At 47.1% G+C, this 26,540-nt stretch overlaps 1 protein-coding gene across 1 annotated transcript in view; it reads right to left on the bottom strand.

Moving 5' to 3' along the window:
• The window catches only part of FAR2 (fatty acyl-CoA reductase 2), a 59,075-nt gene that overhangs the window by 17,837 nt on the left and 14,698 nt on the right, over positions 1-26,540 (bottom strand). The window contains exons 5-7 of the mRNA XM_038742340.1: positions 17,711-17,755; positions 5,412-5,530; positions 1,284-1,351 (exon numbers count right to left, since the gene is read on the bottom strand). Coding sequence (XP_038598268.1) covers positions 1,284-1,351; positions 5,412-5,530; positions 17,711-17,755 — 232 coding nt within the window. The remainder of the gene's footprint in view (positions 1-1,283; positions 1,352-5,411; positions 5,531-17,710; positions 17,756-26,540) is intronic.

The following is a 26,540-nucleotide window of genomic DNA, read 5'->3' as shown; positions in this document are numbered from 1 at the left end:
TATTATTACATGCTTAGAACAGTGCTTGGCACATTGTAAGCGCTTAACAAATACTATAATTATTATTATTATTATTATTATAAAATAGTCAGGGAAGGCCTCTTGGAGGAGATACGCTTTCATTAAGGCTTATTCTGTGCCAAGTACTTTGTTAAGGGCTGTGAAACCGGCATCGTGGACTAGTGGAGAGTTCATGGGCTTGGGAGTCAGAGGTCGTGGGTTCTAATCCAAGCTCCTCCACCTGTCAGCTGTGTGACTTTAAGCACGTCACTCAAGTTCTCTGTGCCTCAGTTACCTCATCTGCAAAATGGGGATTAAGACTGTGAGGCCCACATGGGACAACCTGATCACCTGTTGTCCCCCCCAGCGCTTAGAGCATTGCTTCTCACATAGCAAGTGCTAAACAAATCATCATCATCAATCGTATTTATTGAGCGCTTACTGTGTGCAGAGCACTGTACTAAGCGCTTGGGAAGTACAAATTGGCAACATATAGAGACAGTCCCTACCCAATAGTGGGCAAACAAATACCATTATTATTATTATTATTAGGGGTTGAGGGATTGGAGTAGGGAGGAAAATTTTGGAGGGAGTAATGGCCGTTTGGGATCCAAGTTTTAAGGGGGTCAGGGGAGTGGAGATGGAGCTACTGTTTTTATTGAGAACTTGCTAAGTACAGTGCTCTGCACACAGTATTTGGGAGAAGGATAGAGTTGGTAGACATGTTCCCTGCCCACAGGAAGCTTACAGTCTAAAGGATGAGAGAGGGATAAGTAAAGAAAAATGCATTTTAATAATGCCTGTGGTATTCGTTAAGTGCTTCCCATTTGTCAAACATTGTCCTAAGTCAATCAATCAATCAACCAATCGTATTTATTGAGCACTTACTGTGTGCAGAGCACTGTACTAAGCGCTTGGGAAGTACAAGTTGGCAACATAGAGAGACAGTCCCTACCCAACAGTGGGCTCACCTTCCTCCTACTTAGACTGTAGGGATTGTGATAGGGACTCTGTCCAACCCAATTCACTTGTTAACTACCACCGGCACTTAGAACAGTGTTTGACGAAGAGTAAGTGCTTCATGGACCCCATATAAAACAGCAACAACAACAACAACAGCAACAAAAAGACACAGGGGCAACTCAGGAAGATGCCTAGGTTTGGTGGTTTTTTTAATGGGATTTTATGGAATTGCTCAAGGTTGGGTGGGTGGGACTTCAATTCCCAGAAAAGAGAAGAGCTGTGAACCTTTGTTTTGATTTTTTCTCTCGTAAGAAACTTACCTAGCATTCCCCAGGGGAAAGGATTGAGGTTTCCCGTTGTGCAGTGGTATATTAGAGTTGATTTGGGCCTGGAAAATGAGATAGACAGATAAGTGTGAGGCAGCAGGTAGAGGACCAACGAATGGATTGGCCATTTTTTCACTAGGCCTCAGTTTCCCCAGCCTCGGGTCTCCCTCCCCCTCAGACTGTGGGAGGGAGACTGTGTCCAACCTGATTGTCTTGTATTTATCCCTGCTCCTTTCAGAGTGCTTAGCACAGACAGAGCCCTTTTTTGCTCTGGGCCTCAGTTTCCCCAGTCCCTGGCCTCGCTCCCCCTCAGACCTGGATTCCCATGTGGGATGACTGGGTTCGATCTGATTACCTTGCCTCTACCCCAGCACTGTGCACCGTGCTCTAGGCCTCAGTTTCCCTAGGCCCTGTTCTCCCTCCTCCTCAGACCGGGATTCCCACATGGGATGGGGACTGTGTCTGACCTGATTATCTCGCATGTACCCCAACGCTGTGCACAGTGCTTAGCTCAGACAGAGCCCTTAACCGCTCTGGGCCTCGGTTTCCCCAGTCCTGGTTTTCCTTCCCTCCTGCTCAGACCGGAAGCCCCGTGTGGGATGGGGCTATGTCCGACCTGAATATTTTTTTTAATGATATCTGTTAATATTCATTCATTCATTCAATTGTATTTATTGAGCGCTTACTGTGTGCAGAGCACTGTACTAAGTGCTTGGGAAGTACAAGTTGGCAACATATAGAGACGGTCCCTACCCAACAGTGGGCTCACAGTTAATAATAATTATGGTCCCTGCTAAACGCTTACTATGCGCCAAGCACTGTTCTAAGCACTGGGGTAGATACAGGGTAATCAGGTTGGACCCAATCCCTGTCCCACATGGGGTTCACAGTCTTAGTCCCCATTTTTTTTTAGAGATGAGGGAACTGAGGCCCAGAGAAGTGAAGCGAACGCCTTTGCTGAAGGGGCCGGATGACGTTGTCTTGGTAGTTCTTAGTAATAATAATAATAATCATAATAATAATAGTATTTGTCAAGCGCTTACTATGTGCCAAGCATATAGGGTAGTTACAAGGTAATCAGGTTGTCCCACGTGGGGCTCATAGTCTTAAATGCCCATTTTACAGATGAGGGAACTGAGACACAGAGCCAAGGCAGCTGGGAAGACTAAGAGCTCAGAGGGGCTCCAGGCTGGATACCCGGGGGGCAGGGGTGGGGTCAACAGAATAATAATAATAATAATAATAATAATAATAATAATGGTATTTGTTAAGCGCTGACTATGTGCCAAGCACTGTTTTAAGCGCTGGGGTAAATTTAAGAGCTCAGAGGGGCTCCAGGCTGGATACCCGGGGGCGGGGTCAACAGAATAATAATAATAATAATGATGGTATTTGTTAAGTGCTGACTTTGTGCCAAGCACTGTTTTAAGCGCTGGGGTAAATTTAAGACCTCAGAGGGGCTCCAGGCTGGATACTGGGGGCAGGGGCGGGGTCAACAGAATAATAATAATAATGGTATTTGTTAAGTGCTGACTATGTGCCAATCACTGTTTTAAGCGTTGGGGTAGATGCAAGGTTGTCAGGTTGTCCCACGTGGGGCTCACAGTCTTCATCCCCATTTTCCAGATGAGGTAACTGAGGCCCAGGGAAGGGAAGTGACTCACCCTAGGCCACACAGTAGACAAGTGGCAGAGCTGGGATTAAAACCCAAGATCCACTAAGCCATGCTCCTTCCCCTGAGACCTGCCCCCCTCATCCCTATTCATTCAGTTGTATTATTTGAGCATTTACTGTGTGCTGAGCACTGTACTTAACGCTTCTCTCCTCTCCCCCTCGTCCCCCTCTCCTTCCCCCATCTTACCTCCTTTCCTTCCCCACAGCACCTGTATATATGTATATATGTTTGTACAGATTTATTACTCTATTCATTTATTTATTTTAATCATACATATCTATTCTATTTATTTTATTTTGTTAGTATGTTCGGTTTTGTTCTCTGTCTCCCCCTTTTAGACTGTGAGCCCACTGTTGGGTAGGGACTGTCTCTATATGTTGCCAACTTCCCAAGCGCTTAGTACAGTGCTCTGCACACAGTAAGCGCTCAATAAATACGATTGATTGATTGATTGATTCTATTCCCAGCTCAGCCACTTGTCGGCTGTGTGAACTTGGCCAAGTCACTTCTCTGGGTCTCAGTTTCCTCATCTGGAAAAATAGGGATTGAGACTGTGAGCCCTATGTGGGACAGGGACTGGGTTCAACCTGATAAGCTTCTATTTACCCCAGCGCTTAGTACAGCACCTGGCATGGAGGGGCTTCCCGAGAGGGCTCACTGTCTCTCCCCATTCCCCCCCGTTGCAGGGGCAAGGAGGACAAGACCTTCTCTCTGTAGGGTGAGCCAGGGCTGTGGAGTACCCCATCAGCAGCGTGGGGGTGGGCATTGTCCCAGCCTCAGTTTCCCCCACCCCAGGGGGACCCCAGCCCAAATAAAAAGAGGGTGCAATTGACTGCCCCATATCTATGAATCTGTCGGTGTTGCTACCGACAGGATGTCTGTCTCCCCTCCCTCTAACAATAATGATAATTATGATATTGGTTACTTACTATGTGCCAGGCACTGTACTAAGCACTGGGGTGGATAGACTGTGAGCTCATTGCGGGCAGGGATTGTCTCTTTTCACTGCTGCACTGTACTTTCCCAAGCACTTAGTACTAGGCTCTGCACAAAGTAAGTGGTCAATAAATGTGATTGAATGATTAATAATAATAATAATGGTATTTGTTAAGCACCTATGTACCAGGGACTGTACTAAGCTCTGGAGTGGATACAAGCAGATCGTGTTGGACACAGTCCCTGTCCCATGTGGGGGTCCCCATCTCAATCCCCATTTTACAGATGAGGTAACTGAGGCCCAGAGAAGTGAAGTGACTTGCCCAAGCTCATTTGCTGAATGAAACGCTTAACTTTTAATTATTAATAATAATTATTATTATTGTTACAAGCGGCATCCCTCTGCTTATTATTACAAGCAGCATCCCTCAGGTCTGGAATGCAGGTCCAGACTCCTCCTGAGAAAATCTAGATTTCTTCTAGACTGTGAGCCCATTGTTGGGTAGGGACCGTCTCTATATGTTGCCGACTTGTACTTCCCAAGCGCTTAGTACAGTGCTCTGCATACAGTAAACGCTCAATAAATACGATTGAAAGAACAAATGAAAATCTAACAGAGACGCTTCCAAGCTCCTGGATCTCCCTTCTAGACTGTGAGCCCGTTGTTGGGTAGGGACCGTCTCTAAATGTTGCCGATTTGTACTACCAATCAATCAGTCATATTTATTGAGCGCTTACTGTGTGCAGAGCACTGTACTAAGCGCTTGGGAAGTACAAGTTGGCAACATGTAGAGACGGTCCCTACCCAACAGTGGGCTCACAGTCTAGAAGGGGGAGACAGAGAACAAAACAAAACATATTAACAAAATAAAATAAATAGAATAGATATGTGCAAGTAAAATAAATAGAGTAATAAATACGTACAAACATATATACATATATACAGGTATATATGTATACCTGAATACATTTTCCAAGCGCTTAGTACAGTGCACTGCACACAGTAAGGGCTCAATAAATACAATTGAATGAATGAATCTCCTGGGTGGTGGGCAACGATTTATACTTCCCAAGCGCTTAGTACAGTGCTCTGCACACAGTAAGCGCTCAGTTCATTCATTCATTCATTCATTCAATAAATACATTTATTGAATACATTATGAATTCATTCAATAAATACATTTATTGAATACATTATGAATTCATTCAATAAATACAATTGAATGAATAAATCTCCCCGGTGGTGGGCCCCTACTTAATAGTCTAATAATAACTGTTGTATTTGTTAAGTGCTTACTATGGACCAGGCACCGTACTAAGCGCCGGGGTGGAGACCACCAAATCAGGGTAGGCACAGTATCCATCCTATGTGGGGCCCCGAGCCCTTTTCCCCATTTTACAGATGAGGGAACTGAGGCTTGGGGAAGGGAAGTGACTTGTCCAAGGTAGCCCAACAGCGGATCAGGATTAGAACCCAGGTCTTCGGACTCCCAGGCGAGGCTGCTACTTACCTGTGGACAGCGGTGAACCACCCCACGGCCAGGGTCAGGTTGATGACGATGTCTACAGGAACCACGTCGGCTACAGCATCGGGGGTGGCCTTGATGACCCGCAGGATGCCTTTCCCGGCCTGGGAGATGGAGAAGACGACATTCATTCAATTCATTCAATCGTATTTATTGAGCACTTACTGTGTGCGGAGCACTGTAGTAAGCGCTTCAAAGCCCTACTGAGAGCTCACCTCCTCCAGGAGGCCCTCCCAGACTGAGCCCCCTCCTTCCTCTCCCCCTCCTCCCCCACCTTACCTCCTTCCCCTCCCCACAGCACCTGTGTATATGTTTGTACAGATTTATTACTCTATTTTACTTGTACATATTTACTATTCTATTTATTTTATTTTGTTAATATGTTTTGTTCTGTTGTCTGTCTCCCCCTTCTAGACTGTGAGCCCGCTGTTGGGTAGGGACCGTCTCTATAGGTTGCCAACTTGGACTTCCCAAGCGCTTAGTACAGTGCTCTGCACACAGTAAGTGCTCAATAAATACGATTGAATGAATGAGTGAATGAATGAAAGTACAACTGGGCAACAGATAGAGACCGTCCTTACCCAACACGGGCTCACAGTCTAGAAGGGGGAGAGAGACAGCAAAACAAAACAAATAGACGTGTCAATACCATCGAAATAGAATTATAGATGTATGCACATCATTAAGAAAATAGAGTAATAAATATGTACATGTGGGCACCGAGAGGACACCAGGAGTCACTCAGTAGGCCAATCATATTTATTGAGTGGTTACTGTGGGTGGAGCACTGTATTAAGTGCTTTAGAGGACACTAGAATGATTCTTCCAATGATTCATTCATTCAATCATATTGACTGAGCACTTACTGTGTGCAGAGCACTGTACTAAGCGCTCAATAAATACGATTGATTGATTGATTGATTGGAAAGTACAATTCGGCAACAAATAGAGATAATCCCTGCCCACAGTGGGCTCACAGTCTAGAAGGGGGAGTCAGAAGGAAATGGGTTCTAATCCCGATTCCGCCACTTCATTCATTCAATCAATCAATCAATCATATTTATTGAGCGCTTACTGTGTGCAAAGCACTGTACTAAGCGCTTGGGAAGTACAAGTTGGCAACATATAGAGACGGTCCCTACCCAACAGTGGGCTCACGTATTGACTGAGCACTTCCTGTGTACAGAGCACTGTACTAAGCATTTGGAAAGTACAGTTCGGCAACAAATAGAGTCAGTTCCTGCCTACAAAGCGCTCACAGTCTAGAAGGGGGAGTCAGAAGGTCATGGGTTCTAAATTCGACTCCGCCACTTCATTCATTCATTCGTATTAACTGAGAGCTTACCTTGTGCAGAGCACTGCACTAAGCACTTGAAAGGTACAGTTTGGCAGCAAATAGAGTCAATTTCTGCCCACATCAGGCTCACTGTCTGCTGTGTGACTTTAGGCAGTTCACTTCACTTCTCTGTACCTCAGTTCCCTCAACTGTAAAATGGGGATTCATTCATTCATTCAATCATATTTACTGAGCACTTACTGTGTGCAGAGCACTGTACTAAGCGCTTGGGAAGTGCAAGTTGGCAACATATAGAGACGGTCCCTACCCAACAATGGGCTCACAGTCTAGAAGGCCGCAAGCCCCACGTGGGACAGGGACTGTGTCCAACTCGATTTGCTTGTATCCAGCCCAGAGCTTAACGCAGTGCCTGGCATCTAGTAAGTGCTTAACATATACCATTATTATCATTACCATTTATTATTACACATTCCCTGCCCACAAATCTCAGTATCTCCAAAACACTGAACTGTAGATGTTCTCTATTTTGAATAGTCAAAGGTGTGTGTTGTTAGTGCATATGTTTTCACAATTTCCATTTACATTTTTAAAGTCTTAAAGGACTTCTTTCAGAGAGTCAAAGTTTGCAGTCACGCAGAAACAGCAGCCACGGACATTAAGCTGACTTTCTAGAAGTAATTCATTCATTCATTCAATCGTATTTATATGAGAAGCAGCGTGGCTCAGTGAAAAGAGCACGGGCTTTGGAGTCAGAGGTCATGGGTTCGAATTCCGGCTCCACCACATGACGGCTGTGTGGCCTTGGGCAAGTCACTTAACTTCTCTGAGCCTCAGTTACCTCATCTGTAAAATGGGGATTGATTGCGAGCCCCACGTGGGGCAACTTGATCACCTTGTATTCCCCCGCAGTGCTTAGAACAGTGCTCTGCACATAGTAAGCGCTCAACAAATGCCATCATTATTATTATTATTGAGTGCTTACTGTGAGCAGAGCACTTCTTCAATCGTATTTATTGAGTGCTTACTGTGAGCAGCGCACTGTACTAAGTGCTTGGAAAGTACCATTTGGCAACAGATAGCGACAGTCGTTACCCAACAATGGGCTTAAAGTCTAGAAGGGGGAGACAAACAACAAAAGAAAACAAGTAGACAGGTGTCAATACCATCAGAATAAATAGAATTATAGCTATATACACATCATTAATAAAATAGAGTAATAAACATGTACAAATAAACACAAGTGTTGTGGGGAGGGAAAGGGGGGAGGGCAGAGGGAGGGAGTGGGGTGATGAGGAGGGAAGGAGGAACAGAGGAAAGGGGGGCTCAGTCTGGGAAGGCCTCCTGGAGGAGGTGAGCTCTCGGTAGGGCTTTGAAGGGAGGAAGAGAGCACGTTTCCCGGGTGGCGGAGGGAGGTGAGAAGTTGACCAGCAGAGAAAGGACCGTCTCTGTGCAAGTGACTGAACTGACTTAATTTGGAGTGGAATGCAGGATTCGGGGACCGTGTCTCCTCCTCTAGACTGTGTGCTCTTTGTGAGTAGGGAATGTGTCTGCTGGTTGTCATACTGAGGCCTTCCCAGACTGAGCCCCTTCCTTCCTCTCCCCCTCGTCCCCCTCTCCATCCCCCTCTCTTACCTCCTTCCCTTCCCCACAGCACCTGTATATATGTATATATGTTTGTACATATTTATTACTCTATTTATTTATTTATTTATTTGTACATATCTATTCTATTTATTTTATTTTGTTAGTATGTTTGGTTTTGTTCTCTGTCACCCCCTTTTAGACTGTGAGCCCACTGTTGGGTAGGGACTGTCTCTATATGTTGCCAATTTGTACTTCCCAAGCGCTTAGTACAGTGCTCTGCACATAATAAACACTCAATAAATACGATTGATGATGATGATACTGCACTCTCCCAAGCGCTTAGTACAGTGCTTTGCACACAGTAAGCGCTCACTGGAGAAGCAGCGGGAAGAGCCCAATCCCAGCTCCACCACTTGTCTGTTGTGTGACCTTGGGCAAACCACTTCACTTCTCTGGGCCTCAGTTCCCCCTTCTGTAAAATGAGGATTAAGACTGTGAGCCCCTTGTGGGACAACCTGCTGGCCTTTTATCTACCCCAGCGCTTAGAACAGTGCTTGGCACATAGTGAGCACTTAACCAATACCATCATCATTAAATACCATCGAATGGCTGAAAGTAATAATAATAATAATAATAATAATAATAATGGTATTTGTTTTGTTTTTATAATGGCATTTATTAAGCACTTACTATGTGCAAATCATTAAGTGCTTACTATGTGCCAAGCGCTGTTCTAAGCTAAGGGATAGATACGAGTAAGCGAGTGAACGAGCCTCAGTTTCCCTTCCCTGCGGGTGGGGTGTGAGGGGGGAGGGGGTGCCTGGGATACACCTGCAGATGTAAGAGAAGGTTTAAGTAATAATAGTTGTGATTATTTATTACTAATAATAATCATCATGGCATTTGTTAGGCGCTTCCTATGGGCCTGGCGCTGTAATGTGTATATCACCTGTATATATGTATACATGTTTGTACATATTTATTACTCTATTTTACTTGTACATATTTATTCTATTTATTTTATTTTGTTAATATGTCTTGTTTTGTTGTCTGTCTTCCCCTTCTAGACTGTGAGCCCGCTGTTGGGTAGGGACCGTCTCTATATGTTGCCAACTTGGATTTCCCAAGCGCTTAGTACAGTGCTCTGCACGCAGTAAGTGCTCAATAAATACAATTGAATGAATGAAAGAATGAGAGAGAGCCACATTCTGGGAGAAATCAGAAAGGGACAAACTCCATCTAGACTGGAAGCTCCTGGTGGGTAGGGAATGTGTCTACCAACTCTGCTGTATTGGACTCTTCTCAGTCAATCAATTAGTCATATTTATTGAGTGCTTATTGTGTGCAGAGCACTGGATTAATAGGTCCTGTCCTGGCTCTCTGGTCTTGGTGGATGGGAAGGGAGGCCACGTGCTATTTTCCAACGGGAATTTTTGGGGGTGTCTTGAGCCAGGAGCTCTCGGGGCGGCTACTGTCTGGACGGTGGGCTGATGCTCTCCCAGCTGCACCAGCGTCATCTCGGCAGGTAAGCCAAGCCAGCGGCAGTCAATGCTCCTGACTCATCTTCCCAAGCGCTTAATACAGTGCTCTGAACACAGTAAGCCCTCAATAAATACGACTGAATGAATGAATGAATCTTCCCCCACCCAACCCCGCCCCCCCCCAAAACCATAGATATCGCTAATTATTTATTTATTCATTTACTCATCTATTTATTAATTTATGTACATTAATGTCCTTTTCCCCGTCACGCCCCCTCCTATCTCACCTCGCTGTTCTCCCATCACAACCTGGCTCGGCACATTTCGCTCCTCTAAAGCCAACTTTCTTATCCGCCAAGCTAGCTCTCTTCCTCCCTTCAAGGCCCTACTGAGAGCTCACCTCCTCCAGGAGGCCTTCCCACACTCAGCCCCTTCCTTCCTCTCCCCCTTGTCCCCCTCTCCATCCCCCCCATCTTACCTCCTTCCCTTCCCCACAGCACCTGTATATATGTATATATGTTTGTGCATATTTATTACTCTATTTATTTATTTTACTTGTACATATCTATTCTATTTATTTTATTTTGTTAGTATGTTTGGTTTTGTTCTCCGTCTCCCCCTTTTAGACTGTGAGCCCACTGTTGGGTAAGGACTGTCTCTATATGTTGCCAACTTGTACTTCCCAAGAGCTTAGTACAGTGCTCTGCACACAGTAAGCGCTCAATAAATATGATTGATTGATTGATTGATTATTTTACCTCAGTCTCACCTATCTCACTGCTGACCCCTCGCCCATATCCGCCTCTTTCCTGGAACGCCCTCCCTCCTCAAATGCCACAGACAATGACTCTCCCCCTGATTCCAAGCGTTACCGAAGGCCCCTCTCCTCCACGAAGTCTTCCCCAAATAAGCCCTCATTTCCTCTTCTCTCACTCCCTTCTGTGTCACCCTCAGGGCTGTGACCTTTGTGTTGCTGACTTGTACTTCCCAAGCGTTTAGTACAGTGCTCTGCACCCAGAAAGCGCTCAATTAATACGATTGAATAAATGAATGAATGAATTCACCTCTCCTTCAGCTCCGCAACACTTATGTCCACATCTGTCATTCATTGTATTAATGTCCATCTCTCCCTCTGCAGTGTTTTGCTCACAGGAAGCGCTCAATAAATACAATTAATAATAATGATAATTACAATAATAGACCGTAGGCTCCATGTGGGCAAGGGTAAGTTCTACCAACTCTGTTGAACTGTAATAATAATAATAATAATGTTGGTATCACCCCGCCATCACCCCGCGAGGACTTGCCGCTCCCGGAAGGCTCCTCTCCTCAGAGCGTCGCCATTGACGCCCGTGACTCCGTTCCCGAGAGGCCTGGCCGCCCACCCTCCCGCCATCTCAGCGCCCCCACGGACGCCCCGCCTGCTTCCACCCCCCCCCACTTAGGAGGCCTTCCGTAAAGTGCCCCTCATCCCCCCCCCCTTCCCGGTCCGGTCCTGACTGACTCTACCCCCGCCCGCCCCCAGGTAAAAAGCCCTTGTTAGCACCTTGTTCGCACCATGTTACATGTTACATTAACGACAACCTCATTCACACCTCCTCAGCCCTCCCATGCTAGTTGACTGTTCGCTCCCCTCCCCAGGTATCTCTGCTCCCTGACCCCCCTTAACTGGCCCACCCTACTCCAGCTCTTAATAGTTTGTATCTGCTCTCTGTGGCATCATTGTTTGCCAATTCTATTATTGCCATAGCATATTGATTGCTCAACTACACCCTGTGATGCCATCGCCTACTTTTATCATTGCTACTGTTTTATTGCTTCTGCATCTCAATTGTTAACCCCCCACTGTACTGTCACTCGCCCTGCTGACCTCACCATGAACTTTCAGTTCCCTTGCTCCCAACTGCCATTCCCATTCCTCACCTTCCCCTTCCCCTCTCCCACCCAGCTGTTTCCCTCCCTCTCACCCACCAAGACCGCTCCCCCTCAACCCCTACCAAGGATTCCTCTGTACCAGCGCAGGTCCTCTGCTTCTCCCTCCCGACCCCCCCTCCTCCCCTTCTCCCCGCCCCCACCCCATCCCAGTTCTCCTTTCCCATCGCCACCCCCCCTTCCCACTCTCCCCGCCCAGGCCCCCGCCAACTCATCCCAATCCAAACCCTCCCCACCCCTCGCACCCTTCCCACTCCCTCCCCACCCTCGACAGCTGATGCCAAGTGTGGCCTCTGGAACCCCCGCTCCGTTTTAAGTAAGATTCCTTTCATCCTGGACCTTTTCCTTTCCAGTTCTCTACTCCTCCTCGCCCTAACTGAAACATGGCTGTCGTCGGACGACACGGTCTCTTCTGCTGCTCTCTGCAGTGCAGGCCTCTTCTTCTCCCACTCCCCCAGACTCACTGGAAAAGGAGGAGGTGTCGGTTTCCTTCTCGCCCCCCAATGTCGCTTTCGCACTATCCCTCCTCCCCCTTCCCTTTCCTTCCCCTCCTTTGAAGCCCACATTATTCGCCTCTACCACCCCCTCCAGATTCTTGTAGCCGTCATCTACCGCCCTCCGGGCCCCACTTCCAACTTCTTTAACGACTTTGACCCCTTCCTCACATTCCTTCTCTCCTTCTCCATGCCCACTCTGATCCTTGGAGACTTCAATATCCACATGGATATCCCTAACGACTCCTCTGCCGCCCGCCTTCTATCTCTCCTTGACGCTGCCAACCTCTTCCTCCACCCCACCTCACCCACTCACCAACTTGGTCATACCCTCGACCTCATCATCTCCTACCGCTGCACTGTGTCCACCCTCACCAACTCTGTGATCCCTCTCTCTGATCATAATCTTCTCACCTGCCTCTTCACTCACACTCCTTTCCCCTGTAAATCCGTATTACTCCCTCACAGAGATCTCCGCTCTCTGGACCCCACCCATCTTTCGGAGCGCCTCACACCCCACCTCGCCGCCCTCTCCTCTCTACCCAGTCTTGATGATCAGATTACTGCTCTCAACTCTACCCTTTCTACTCAGCTAGACTCGCTCGCTCCCCTTTCCCTTCGCCGCTCTCGCACCACTAACCCACAGCCCTGGATCACTGCCACTGTCCGCCTCCTTCGCTCTTATGCTCGAGCTGCCGAACGCTGCTGGCGAAAGTCTAAACACCATGCCAACCTCGTTCACTTCAAGTTTATCCTTTCCTGCCTTAACTCAGCCCTCTCTTCTGCCAGACAAAACTATTTCTCCTCCCTTATTGACACCCATGCCCATCACCCCCGCCAGCTCTTCCGTACATTCAACTCCCTTCTCAGGCCCCCGGTTCCTCCCCCTCCTCAATCAATCAATCAATCAATCGTATTTATTGAGCGCTTACTATGTGCAGAGCACTGTACTAAGCGCTTGGGAAGTACAAATTGGCATCACATAGAGACAGTCCCTACCCAACAGTGGGCTCACAGTCTAAAAGGGGGAGACAGAGAACAGAACCAAACATACCAACAAAATAAAATAAGTAGGATAGAAATGTACAAGTAAAATAAATAAATAAATAAATAGATAGAGTAATAAATATGTACAACCATATATACATATATACAGGTGCTGTGGGGAAGGGAAGGAGGTAAGACGGGGGGATGGAGAGGGGGACGAGGGGAGAGGAAAGAAGGGGCTCAGTCTGGGAAGGCCTCCTGGAGGAGGTGAGCTCTCAGCAGGGCCTCCTTCCCTCACCCCCAACGATCTGGCCTCCTACTTCATTAACAAAATTAAATCCATCAGGTCCGACCTCCCCAAAGTCTCTTCCCCCCTTTCTCCAACCCCCCGGCTCTCAACATTCTCTGCTACTCTCCCATCCTTCCCAGTGGTATCCTCAGAGGAACTCTCCTCCCTCCTCTCAAGTGCTACTCCGGCCACCTGTGCTTCTGACCCCATTCCCTCTCATCTTATGAAATCTCTCGCTCCATCCCTTCTCCCCTCCTTAACTTCCATCTTCAACCGCTCACTCTCCACTGGTTCCTTCCCCTCTGCCTTCAAACATGCCCATGTCTCTCCCATCCTAAAAAAACCCTCTCTTGACCCCACCTCACCTTCTAGTTATCGTCCCATATCCCTCCTACCATTCCTTTCCAAACTCCTTGAACGAGTTGTCTACACGCGCTGCCTAGAATTCCTCAACAACAACTCTCTCCTCGACCCCCTCCAGTCTGGCTTCCGTCCCCTTCATTCCACGGAAACTGCGCTCTCAAAGGTCACCAATGACCTCCTGCTTGCCAAATCCAACGGCTCATACTCTGTCCTAATCCTCCTCGACCTCTCAGCTGCCTTTGACACTGTGGACCACCCCCTTCTCCTCAACACGTTATCTGACCTTGGCTTCACAGACTCCGTCCTCTCCTGGTTCTCCTCTTATCTCTCCGGTCGTTCTTTCTCAGTCTCTTTTGCAGGCTCCTCCTCCCCCTCCCATCCTCTTACTGTGGGAGTTCCCCAAGGTTCAGTGCTTGGTCCCCTTCTGTTCTCAATCTACACTCACTCCCTTGGTGACCTCATTCGCTCCCACGGCTTCAACTATCACCTCTACGCTGATGACACCCAGATCTACATCTCTGCCCCTGCTCTCTCCCCCTCCCTCCAGGCTCGCATCTCCTCCTGCCTTCAGGACATCTCCATCTGGATGTCCGCCCGCCACCTAAAGCTCAACATGTCGAAGACTGAGCTCCTTGTCTTCCCTCCCAAACCTTGTCCTCTCCCTGACTTTCCCATCTCTGTTGACGGCACTACCATCCTTCCCGTCTCACAAGCCCGCAACCTTGGTGTCATCCTCGACTCCGCTCTCTCATTCACCCCTCACATCCAAGCCGTCACCAAAACCTGCCGGTCTCAGCTCCGCAACATTGCCAAGATCCGCCCTTTCCTCTCCATCCAAACCGCTACCCTGCTAATTCAAGCTCTCATCCTATCCCGTCTGGACTACTGCACTAGCCTTCTCTCTGATCTCCCATCCTCGTGTCTCTCTCCACTTCAATCCATACTTCATGCTGCTGCCCGGATTATCTTTGTCCAGAAACGCTCTGGACATATCACTCCCCTCCTCAAAAACCTCCAATGGCTACCGATCAATCTGCGCATCAGGCAGAGACTCCTCACCCTGGGCTTCAAAGCTCTCCATCACCTCGCCCCCTCCTACCTCACCTCCCTTCTCTCCTTCTACTGCCCAGCCCGCACCCTCCGCTCCTCCACCACTAATCTCCTCACTGTACCTCGCTCTCGCCTGTCCCGCCATCGACCCCCGGCCCACGTCATCCCCCGGGCCTGGAATGCCCTCCCTCTGCCCATCCGCCAAGCTAGCTCTCTTCCTCCCTTCAAGGCCCTGCTGAGAGCTCACCTCCTCCAGGAGGCCTTCCCAGACTGAGCCCCTTCTTTCCTCTCCCCCTCGTTCCCCTCTCCATCCCCCTGCCTTACCGCCTTCCCCTCCCCACAGCACCTGTATATATGTATATATGGTTGTACATATTTATTACTCTGTTTATTTATTTATTTATTTATTTTCCTTGTACATTTCTATCCTACTTATTTTATTTTGTTGGTATGTTTGGTTCTGTTCTCTGTCTCCCCCTTTTAGACTGTGAGCCCACTATCGGGTAGGGACTGTCTCTATGTGATGCCAATTTGTACTTCCCAAGCGCTTAGTACAGTGCTCTGCACATAGTAAGCGCTCAATAAATACGATTGATTGATTGATTGATTGATTGGTATTTGTTAAGCGCTTACTATGTGCAAAGCACTGTTCTAAGAGCTGGGGTATATACAAGGTAATCAGATTGTCCCATGAGGGGCTCACAGTCTTCATCCCCATTTTACAGATGAGGGAATTGAGGCCCAGAGAAGTGAAGTGATTTGCCCAAAGTCACACAGCTGACAAGTGGAGGAGCCGGGATTTGAACCCATGGTGTCCGACTCCAAAGCCCAAGCTCTTTCCACTGAGCCACACTGTACTCTCCCAAGTGCTTAGTGCAGTGTTCTGCACAAGGTAACTGGTCAATTAATAAGACGGTTGATTGATTATTAATTGGGGATTTGATATCTGTTTTTCCCATTACTTAGACTGTGAAGCGCAGGTGGGACAGGGACTTGATTTTCTTGTAATCATGTACAACAGTGCTCAGCGCTTAGAACAGTGTTTTGCATATAGTAAGCGCTTAACAAATGCCATCATTATTCTTATTACAACCGTCCTTTATAGTTGAAGGTGACATCTACTGACTGTGAAATTCACACTAGAGTGAAAGTTGGCTTCAAAGGTGGAACCCACATTCCCAGTCAGATGGAGCATGTAAAACGGTTATCCTTTGTTGCATCGTACTAGGTGATGTACTAAATATTAATAATAATGATGGTCAGCATTTAGAATGGTGCTGGGCACACAGTAAGTGCTTAACACATACCATTTTTGTTATTATTATTTATTAAATGCTTACTATGTGCCAGGCACTTTACTAAGAGCCAGGGTGGATAAAGCAAATTGAGTTGCTATATAAGAAGCAGCATGGCCTATTATTGCTAGAGCCCGGGCCTGGGAATCAGAAGGATCTGGATTCTAATCCTGGCTCTGCCGTTTGTCTGCCAGGTGACCTTGGGGAAGTCACTTCACTTCTCTAGGCCTCAGCTACCTCATCTGTAAAATGGGGATTAGGACTGTGTAACCCTTGTGGGACAGGAACTGTGCTGTGTCCAACCTGATTAGCCTGTATAATAATGGTAGTATTTGTTAAGTGCTTCCTTAACAAATACTTGGAGAAGCAGCGTGGCTCAGTGGAAAGAGCACGGGCTTTGGAGTCGGAGGTTATGGGTTCAAATCCCGACTCCGCCAACTGTCAGCTGTGTGACTTTGGGCAAGTCACTTCTCTGTGCCTCAGTTACCTCATCGGTGAAATGGGGATTAAAACTGTGAGCCCCCATGGGACAACCTGATCACCTTGTAACCTCCCCAGTGCTTAGAACAGTGCTTTGCACAAATACCATTATTATCATTATTATTATTATTACTATGTGCCCAGCACTATGATAAATACAAGGTAATCAAGTTGTCCCACGTGGGGCTCACAGTCTCAATCCCCATTTTACACATGAGGTAATTGAGGCCCAGAGAAGTGAAGTGACTTGCTGAATAATAATAATAATAATAATAATAATAATAATAATGATGGCATTTACTAAGCGCTTACTATGTGTGAAGCACTGTTCTAAGCGCTGGGGAGGTTACAAGGTGATCAGATTCTCCCACGTGAGGCTCACAGTCTTAATCCCCATTTTGCAGATGAGGTAACTGAGGCCCAGAGAAGTGAAGTGACTTACCCAAAGTCACACAGCTGACAAGTGGCAGAGCCGGGATTTGAACCCATGACCTCTGACTCCAAAGCCCGGGCTCTTCCCACTGATCCACACTGCCGAAGGCCACACAGCAGACAAGCGGAGGAGATGGTATTAGAACCCATGACCGTAGACTTCCAAGCCGGTGCTCTTTCCACTAGGCCATGCTGCCTTTATCTATCCCAGCGCTTAGTACAGTGCCTGGCACAAAGTAAGCCCTTAACAAATACCACAAAAAATGATTTCTTGCAGGTGACCTGGTGCTCATTAGAGCGTTTGGCACAAAATAAACACTGAACAAATACCCCAATTATTACTAGTAAAGTGCATTTCTCCCAATGGGAGCTCAATCAATTCCATTACTATCAAGATGTGAAGGACCTGAGGTTGAAGGGGTTGAATAATGCAGAAAATGGAACGTCTGTCACTTGGTGAGGATTCCTATTCAAATCTTGTAGGGATCATAACAATAATGATAATAATTATGGTATTTGTTAAGCGCTTACTATGTGCCAGGCACTGTTCTAAGCACTGGGCCTTCCCTTTTTCCCTTCCAGCCCACCCCTTACACATACCGCAACGATGAGGCCACTAGGTCCATTTAAGGAATCAATCCAGCCCTGAAAGACAAAAAAAAAAGTTGTTTTTTTCCACTACACAGCTCAGAAAATAGCCATGGCTTCAAAGCACCGACAACCAAATCATATTGGAACTTCAGGACACTCAACACAAGTTCAACTCCCCATGTCTCAGGTTTCTTGAAAATATCAATGGCTGAAACATCAGCAAACTTGAAAAATAACTTGACAGACTCAATTTCCCAGTGAAGCTCCTTGTGGCATCACAGTCTTTCTTTGCCTTGCCTAATTTCTTGTGGTCAGGGAACCCACTGCTTTCAAACATGCCCGTGTCTCCCCTATCCTCAATAAAACCTCCCTTGACCCCACTGCCCTTTCCAGTTATCTCCCCATCTCCTTCCTACCTTTCCTCTCCAAACTCCTTTAGTGAGTTGTCTACACCCGCTGTCTCAAATTCCTCTCCTCCAAATCTCTCCTGCACCCCCTCCAACCTGGCTTCTGTCCCCTTCACTCCACAGAAACCGGCCTTTCAAAGGTCACCGATGACCTCCTTCTTGCCAAATCCAAAGGCCTCTACTCCATCCTTTGCCATTGTGAACCACCCCATTCTCCTGGAAACATTATCCAACCTTGGCTTCACTGACTCTGTCCTCTCCTGGTTCTCCTCTTAGCTCTCTGGCCATTCGGTCTCCTTTCTGGTCTCCTCCTCTCCCACCCATCCCTTAACTGTGGGGGTCCCTCAAGGGTCAGTTCTGGGTCCCCTTCTATGCTCCATATACACCCACTCCCTTGGGGAACTCATTCGCTTCAACTATCACCTCTAATCAGATGATCCCCAAATCTACCTCTCTAGTCCTGATCTCTCTCCCTCTCTCCGGTCTTGCATCTCCTCCTGCCTTCAAGACATTTCTACTTGGTTGTTCTCCCTTCGCCTCAAATTTAACATATCCAAAACAGAGCTCCGTATCTTCCCACCCAAAACCCTGTCCTCCCCATGACTTTCCCATCACTGCAGACGGCACCACCGTCCTCCCTGTCTCAGGAGCCTGTAATCTTGGTGTGATCCTCGACTCCTCTCTGTCATTCAACCCACATATTCAAGCTGTCACTAAATCCTGTCGGTCCCACCTTCACACCATCACTAAAATCCTCCCTTTCCTCTCTATACAAAGTGCTGCCATGCTAATACAATCACTCCTTCTATCCCACCTGGAATCCTGAATCAGCCTCCTTGCTGACCTCCCAGCCTCCTGTCTCTCCCCTCTCCAGTCCATACTTCACTCTGCTGCCCGGATCATTTTTCTACAAAAACTTGACTCCTTGCTCCTCAAAAAACTCCAGTGGTTGCCCTTCTGCCTCCACATCAGACAAAAACTCCTCACCATTGGCTTTAAAGCAGTCCATCATCTTGCCCACCCCCTCACCTCACCTCACTGCTCTCCTACAGCCCAGCCCACACATTTCTCCTCTAATGCCAACCTCCTCACTGTGTCTTGGCCTTGCCACCACCCTGGCCCACGTCCTGCCTCTGGCCTGGAATGCCCTCCCTCCTCACAGCTGCCAGACAATGACTCTCCCCCTTTTCAAAGCCTTCCTGAAGGCCCATCTCCTCCAAGCGGCCTTCCCAGACTAGGCCCCCGCTTTTCCTCATCTCCCACTTCCTCTGCGTTGCCCTGACTTGCTCCCTTTGCTCTAGTGTGGCTCAACGGAAAGAGCACGGCCTTGGGAGTCAGAGGTCATGGATTCAAATTCCGGCTCCGCCACTTATCAGCTGTGTCACGTAACTTCTCTGTGCCTCAGTTCCCTCGCTGTAAAATGGGGATTAAGACTGTGAGCCCCATGTGGGACAACCTGATCACCTTGTATCCTCCCCAGTGCTTAGAGCAGTGCTTTGCACATAGTAAGTGCTTAACAAATGCCATCATTAATTAATTCCCCCCTCCCAGCACCACACCACTTCTGTACATATCTGTCATTTTATTTATTTGTATTGATGTCTGTCTCCCCTTCTGTAGACTGTGAGCTCGTTGTGGGCAGGGAATGCCATTGTTTATTGCTGTACTCTCCCAAGTGCTTAATACAGTGTTCTGCATCTAGTAAGCACTCAATAAACACAACTGAATGAATACCAACTCCGTTGTATTGTACTCTCTCAAGCGCTTAGTACAATGCTCTGCACCCAGTAAGTACTTTGTACATATGATTGATTGATCGATTAATAATAATAATAGTATTTGTTAAGCACTTACTATATGCCAATCACTGTTCTAAGCACTGGGGTAGATAGAAGGTACTCAAGTTGGTCACAGTCCCTGTCCCACATGGACTCACAGCTTTAATTCCCCATTTTACAGATGAGGTAACTGAGGCCCAGAGAAGTGAAGTGACTTGCTCAAGGTCACACGGCAGACAAGTGGTGGAACATGGGATTAGAACCCATGAGCCTTTTGATTCCCAGGCCCAGGCTCTATCCCCAGGAATGCTGCTACATTACACCTTGACTTACACTTTGTCTCCTCGGGTAGGCTGTAGTAATAATAATAGTAATGATAATGATGGCATTTGTTAAGCACTTACTATGTGCGAAGCACTGTTCTAAGCGCTGGGGGGATACAAGGTGATCAGGTTGTCCCATGTGGGGCTCACGGTCTTAATCCCCATTTTACAGATGAGGGAACTGAGGCTCAGAGAAGTGAAGTGACTTCCCCAAGGTCACACAGCAGACATGTGGTGGAGCCGGGATTAGAACCCACGACCACTGACTCCCAAGCCCAGGCTCTTTCCACTGAGCCATGCTGCTTCTCTAAGGACTGTAAACTCCTTGTGTGCAGATGACATGTCAACTAGTAATTCTGTATTTCCCAAAGGCCTAGTAAAGTGTACCACAGTCTATCCATGACATTTATTGAGTGCTTACTGTGTCAGTGCACTCCACTAAACACTAATGGAGTGGAGTGCAATGCAGTGGAGTCAGTAGGTACAGTAGATCATCACTGTAGACGGCACCACCGTCCTCCCTGTCTCAACCCCCCCAGCGCTTAGAACAGTGCTTGGCACATAGTAAGCATTTAACAAATGCCATCATCATTATTATTACTATCTCTGCTCTGGAGGAGCTTAGAATCTAATGGGGGAGACAGACATTAATAGAAATTACAGGGAGGGGAAGCAACAGAGTAGAAGGATCTGAACATAACTGCTATGGGCGGAGGTGAGTATCAAAGTACTTAGGGACTACTCATTCAGTTGTGTCTATTGAGCGCTTATTGTGAGTAGAGCACTGTACTAAGTACTTGGGAGAATATAATGATTAACAGGCGCATTCTCTGCCCACGAAGAGCTTTCAGTCTAGATTCAGTCCAATCCATCACCAAATCCTGCCGGTCTCACCTTCACAACATCGCCAAGCTCCACCCTTTTCTCTCCATCTGAACTGCTACCACGTTAGTACAATCACTCATTCTATCCCGACTGGATTCCTGCATCAGCCTCCTTTCTGACCTCCCAATCTCCTGACTCTCCCCACTTCAGTCCATACTACACTCTGCTGCCCAGATTATTTTTCTATAGAAATGCTCAGGGCAAATCACCCCTCTCCTCAAATATCTCCAAGTGGTTGCCTATCAACCTCCATATCAAGCAAAAACTCATCACTATTGGCTTCAAAGCTGTCCATCCCCTCGCCTCCTCCTACCTCACCTCCCTTCTCCCCTTCTCCAGCCCAGCCCGTACCCTCTGCTCCTCTGCCACCGCTAATCTCCTCTGGGCCTCATTCTCGTCTGTCCCGCCATGGACCCCTGGCCCAGGCTCTACCTCTGGCCTGAAATGCCCTCCCTCCTCACATCTGCCAAACTAGATCTCTTCACCTCTGAAGGCTCACCTCCTCTAAGAGGCCTTCCTAGACTAAGCCCCCTTTCCTCTTGCCCCCTTCTACATCACCTCGACTCACAGTCTTTTAGACTGTGAGCCCACTATTGGGTAGGGACTGTCTCTATATGTTGCCAACTTGTACTTCCCAAGCGCTTAGTACAGTGTTCTGCACACAGTAAGCGCTCAATAAATACGATTGATGACTCATCCCTTTGCTCTCCCCGCTCCCCTGTCCCACAGCACTTACGTATATATATACAAATCCTATTTATTTATATTGATGCCTGCTGATTTGTTTTCATGTCTGTCTCCCCCATCTAGACTGTAAGCCTGGTGTGGGCAGGGGTTGTCTCTCTTTATTGCTGAACTGTACTTTCCAAGTGTACTTTCCTCTCTGATCTCCCATCCTCCTGTCTCTCCCCACTTCAATCTATACTTCATGCTGCTGCCCGGATCATTTTTGTGCAGAAACGCTCTGGGCATGTTACTCCTCTCCTCAAAAATCTCCAGTGGCTACCAGTCAACCTACGCATCAGGCGAAAACTCCTCACTCTCGGCTTCAAGGCTGTCCATCACCTCACCCCCTCCTACCTCACCTCCCTTCTTTCCTTCTCCAGCCCAGCCCGTACCCTCCGCTCCTCTGCCGCTAATCTCCTCACTGTGCCTAGTTCTCACCTGTCCCGCAGTCGACCCCCGGCCCACGTCCTCCCCCTGCCCTGGAATGCCCTCCCTCCACACATCCGGCAAGCTAGCTCTCTTCCTCCCTTCAAAGCCCTACTTAGAGCTCACCTCCTCCAGGAGGCCTTCCCACACTGAGCCCCCTCCTTCCTCTCCCCCTCCCCATCCTCCCCACCCCACCTCCTTCCCCTCCCCACAAAACCTGTATATATGCTTGTACAGATTTATTACTCTATTTATTTTACTTGTACATATTTACTATTCTATTTATTTTATCAATATATTTTGTTTTGTTGTCTGTCTCCCCCTTCTAGACTGTGAGCCTGTTGTTGGGTAGGGACCATCTCTATATGTTGCCAACTTGGACTTCCCAAGCAATTAGTACAGTGCTCTGCACACAGTAAGCGCTCAATAAATATGACTGAATGAAAAGTGCTTAGTACAGTGCTCTGTTCACAGTGAGCACTCAATTAATGCAAGTGAATGAATGAATGACTGAAAATTCAAGTGCATAGGTGATGTGGAAGGTATAGGGGATAGGGTGGGGGGATGACAGATTAATCAGAGAAGGTTTCCAGGAGGAGGTATGATTTTAGTAGGGCTTGGAAGATGGGGACGGTGGCTTCTCAAATAATAATATTTATTTATATATTTATGCATTTAGTTATTTTTAATGGGGTCTGTTAGGCGTTTAATAGATGTCAACTACTATACTAAGCACTGAGGTAGGTACTAGTTTATCAGGTCAGATACAGTCCCTGTCTTGCATGGAGCTCACAGTCTAAGTAGGAAGGAGAACGGGAGAACTGAGGCACAGGGAAGTTAAATGGCTTGCTCAAGGTCAGAAGCAAGCAGTTGCTATAGCCAGGATTAGAACCCAAGTCCTCTGACTCCTGATGTTTCCAGTAGGCTGTGCTGCTTCCCAAGCACTTTACTGAGCCCACTGTTGGGTAGGGACTGCCTCTATCTGTTGCTGAATTGTATTTTCCAAGCGCTTAGTACAGTGCTCTGCACACAGTAAGCGCACAATAAATATGATTGAATGAATGAATGCTCAATACATACGATTGAGTGAATGAATGAATGCTTACTGTGCGCAGAGCACCGTACTGAGCGCTTTGGTGAATATACACAATATATATATTGAGCGAATATATACTATATTGTATATATGTACAATATAACATAATTGGTGGACATGTTCCTTGCCCACCACGAACTTACAGTCTCCATAAATATTTCTGCTATGACTACTACTAATAATGGTACTTGTTAAGCACTTACTATGTGCCAAGCACTGTTCTAAGCACTGGGGTAGATACCGGGTTGGCAGGTTGCCCCACGTGGGGCTCACAGTCTTAAATCCCCATTTTACAGATGAGGTAACTGAGGCCCAGAGAAGTTAAGCGACATGCCCAAAGTCACACAGCTGACGAGTGACGGGGCTGGGATTAGAACCCATGACCTGAGACTCCCAAGCCCGAGCTCTTTCCACTAAGCCATGCTGCTTCTCACGGTACTTTTTCTTCTGGTACTTTTAAAGCACTTACCATGTGTCAAATGCTGTTTTAAACTCTGGGGAAGGTACAAATCAATAAAGGCAAACACAATCCCTGTCCCACATGGAGCTCACAGTCCAAACAGGAGAGAGAACAAGCATCCCGTCGTTTACATTTGAGGAAACTGAGGCACAGAGAAGGTTAATGACTTGCCCAAGGTCACCCCGCAAGCAATTAGCAGAGCCAGGATTAGATCCCAGGGGCTTCTGAGCCTCAGGCCGTGCCCTACCCATTTGGCCCAACTGCTCTACTTGTTTATTATTGGTTCTGTACAGTAAGTGATAATAATAATAATAATAAGAATAATGGCATTTATTAAGCGCTTACAATGTGCAAAGCACTGTTCTAAGCACTGGGGAGGTTACAAGGTGATCAGGTTGTCCCATGAGGGGCTCACAATCTGAATCCCCATTTTACAGATGAGGGAACTGAGGCCCAGAGAAGTGAAGTGACTTGCCCAAAGTCCTACAGCTGACAGCTGGCAGAGCTGGGAAGTCATGACACCTTGCCTTAGCGAGGGAGAGTCTTGTGATGATGATGATGATGATGGCATTTATTAAGCGCTTACTATGTGCAAAGCACTGTTCTAAGCGCTGGGGAGGTTACAAGGTCATCAGGTTGTCCCACGGGGGGCTCACAGTCTTAATCCCCATTTTACAGATGATGGAACTGAGGCCCAGGGAAGTGAAGTGACTTGCCCAAAGTCACACAGCTGACAATTGGCGGAGCCGGGATTTGAACCCATGACCTCTGACTCCAAAGCCCGGCCTCTTTCCGCTGAGCCACGCTGCTTCTCTTGTGAGCAACACCCACAAAGACCACATCTACGTCACAAAGGACTGTGTCTTACAGAGTCCACAAAGTCTGTTCAAGCTGATCAATCAATCAATCAATCGTATTTATTGAGCGCTTACTATGTGCAGAGCACTGTACTAAGCGCTTGGGAAGTACAAATTGACTCATAGAGGTCAAAAATACTTTATGATTTGAATACGTCTTCCTCCCATTATACAATTATTTCACATCTGTCCCCCAGATTAGTTTGTAAGCTCCTTGAAGACAGGGATTACGTCTTCTACCTCTACTGGGCTCTCCCAAGTGCTTAGAACAGTGTCCTTCACCCAACTGGCACCCAATAAATGCCATCAATCAGTCAATCAATTGCATTTATTGAGTGCTTAACAATAATGATAATAATAATGGCATTTGTTAAGTGCTTACTATGTGCAAGGCACTGTTCTAAGTGCTGGGGAGGATACAAGGTGATTAGGTTGTCCCATGTGGGGCTCACAGTCTTCATCCCCATTTGACAGATGAGGTAACTGAGGCACAGAGAAGTTAAGTGAAGCAGCGTGGCTCAGTGGAAAGAGCCCGGGCTTTGGAGTCAGCAGCCATGGGTTCAAATCCCGGCTCTGCCACTTGTCAGCTGTGCGACTTTGGTCAAGTCACTTCTCTGTGCCTCAGTTACCTCATCTGTCAAATGGGGATTAGGACTGTGAGCCCCATGTGGGACAACCTGATCACATTGTAACCTCACCAGCGCTTAGAACAGTGCTTTGCACATAGTAAGTGCTTAATAAATGCCATCATTATTATTATTATTATTAAGTGATTTTCCCAAAGTCACACAGCTGACAGTTGGCAGAGCTGGGATTAGAACCCATGACCTCTGATTCCCAAGCCCGGGTTCTTTCCCCTGAGCCATGCTATATGCACAGCACTGTACTAATCACTTGATTAATGGATTGGAAACATCTGAGGAAGAAGTCTGCTAATTTTGTGGAATGTAGTCTCCCAAGCGCTTAGTACAGTGCTTTGAACATAATAAGCACTCCATAAATCAACATGAATCAACAAGAATCAGTGTGGCTCAGGGGAAAGGGCACGGGCTTGGGAGTCAGAGGCTGTGTGTTCTAATCCCGCCTCTATCGCTTGTCAGTTCTGTGACTTTGGGCAGGCCACTTAACTTCTCTGTGCCTCAGTTACCTCATCTGTGAAATGGGGATTAAGACTGTGAGCCCCCTGTGGGACAAACCTGATCACCTCGTATCTATCACAATGCTTAGAACAGTCCTTGGCACACATTAAGTGCTTAACAAATGCCATTATTATTATTATTATTATTATTGTTATTATTATAAATACCGCCGATCGAATAATCGAGCTCTGTGATTCATTCATTCAATATTTATTGAATGCTTACTGTATGCAGAGCACTGTACTAAGCGCTTGGAAAGTACAATTTGGCAAGAGATAGAGACAATCCCTGCCCAACAACGGGCTCATGGTCTACAAGCAGCAAGGCTCAGTGGAAAGAACAGGGGCTTCGGAGTCAGAGGTAATGGGTTCTAATCCTGGCTCCGCCGCTTGTCTGCTGTGTGACACTGGGCAAGTCACTTAACTTCTCTGAGCCTCAGTTACCTCATCTGTAAAATGGGGATTAAGACTGTGAGCCCCACGTGGGACAACTTGATCACCTTGTATCCCCCCTAGCACTTAGAACAGTGCTTCACATATAGTAAGCGCTTAACAAAAGCCATTATTATTATTATTATTATTAGAAGAGGGAGACAGACAACAAAACAGAACAAGTAGGCAGGCATCAATAGCATCAGCGTGGCTCAGTGGAAAGAGCACAGGCTTTGAAGTCAGTTATGTGTTCAAATCCCAGCTCCGCCAATTGTCAGCTGTGTGACTTTGGGCAAGTCACTTCACTTCTC

The sequence above is a fragment of the Tachyglossus aculeatus genome, chromosome 2 (assembly GCF_015852505.1).
Source record: "Tachyglossus aculeatus isolate mTacAcu1 chromosome 2, mTacAcu1.pri, whole genome shotgun sequence".
Lineage (NCBI taxonomy): Eukaryota > Metazoa > Chordata > Mammalia > Monotremata > Tachyglossidae > Tachyglossus > Tachyglossus aculeatus.
Note: the sequence above shows the minus strand (reverse complement) of the source record. Positions and strands in the feature narration are given on the sequence as shown.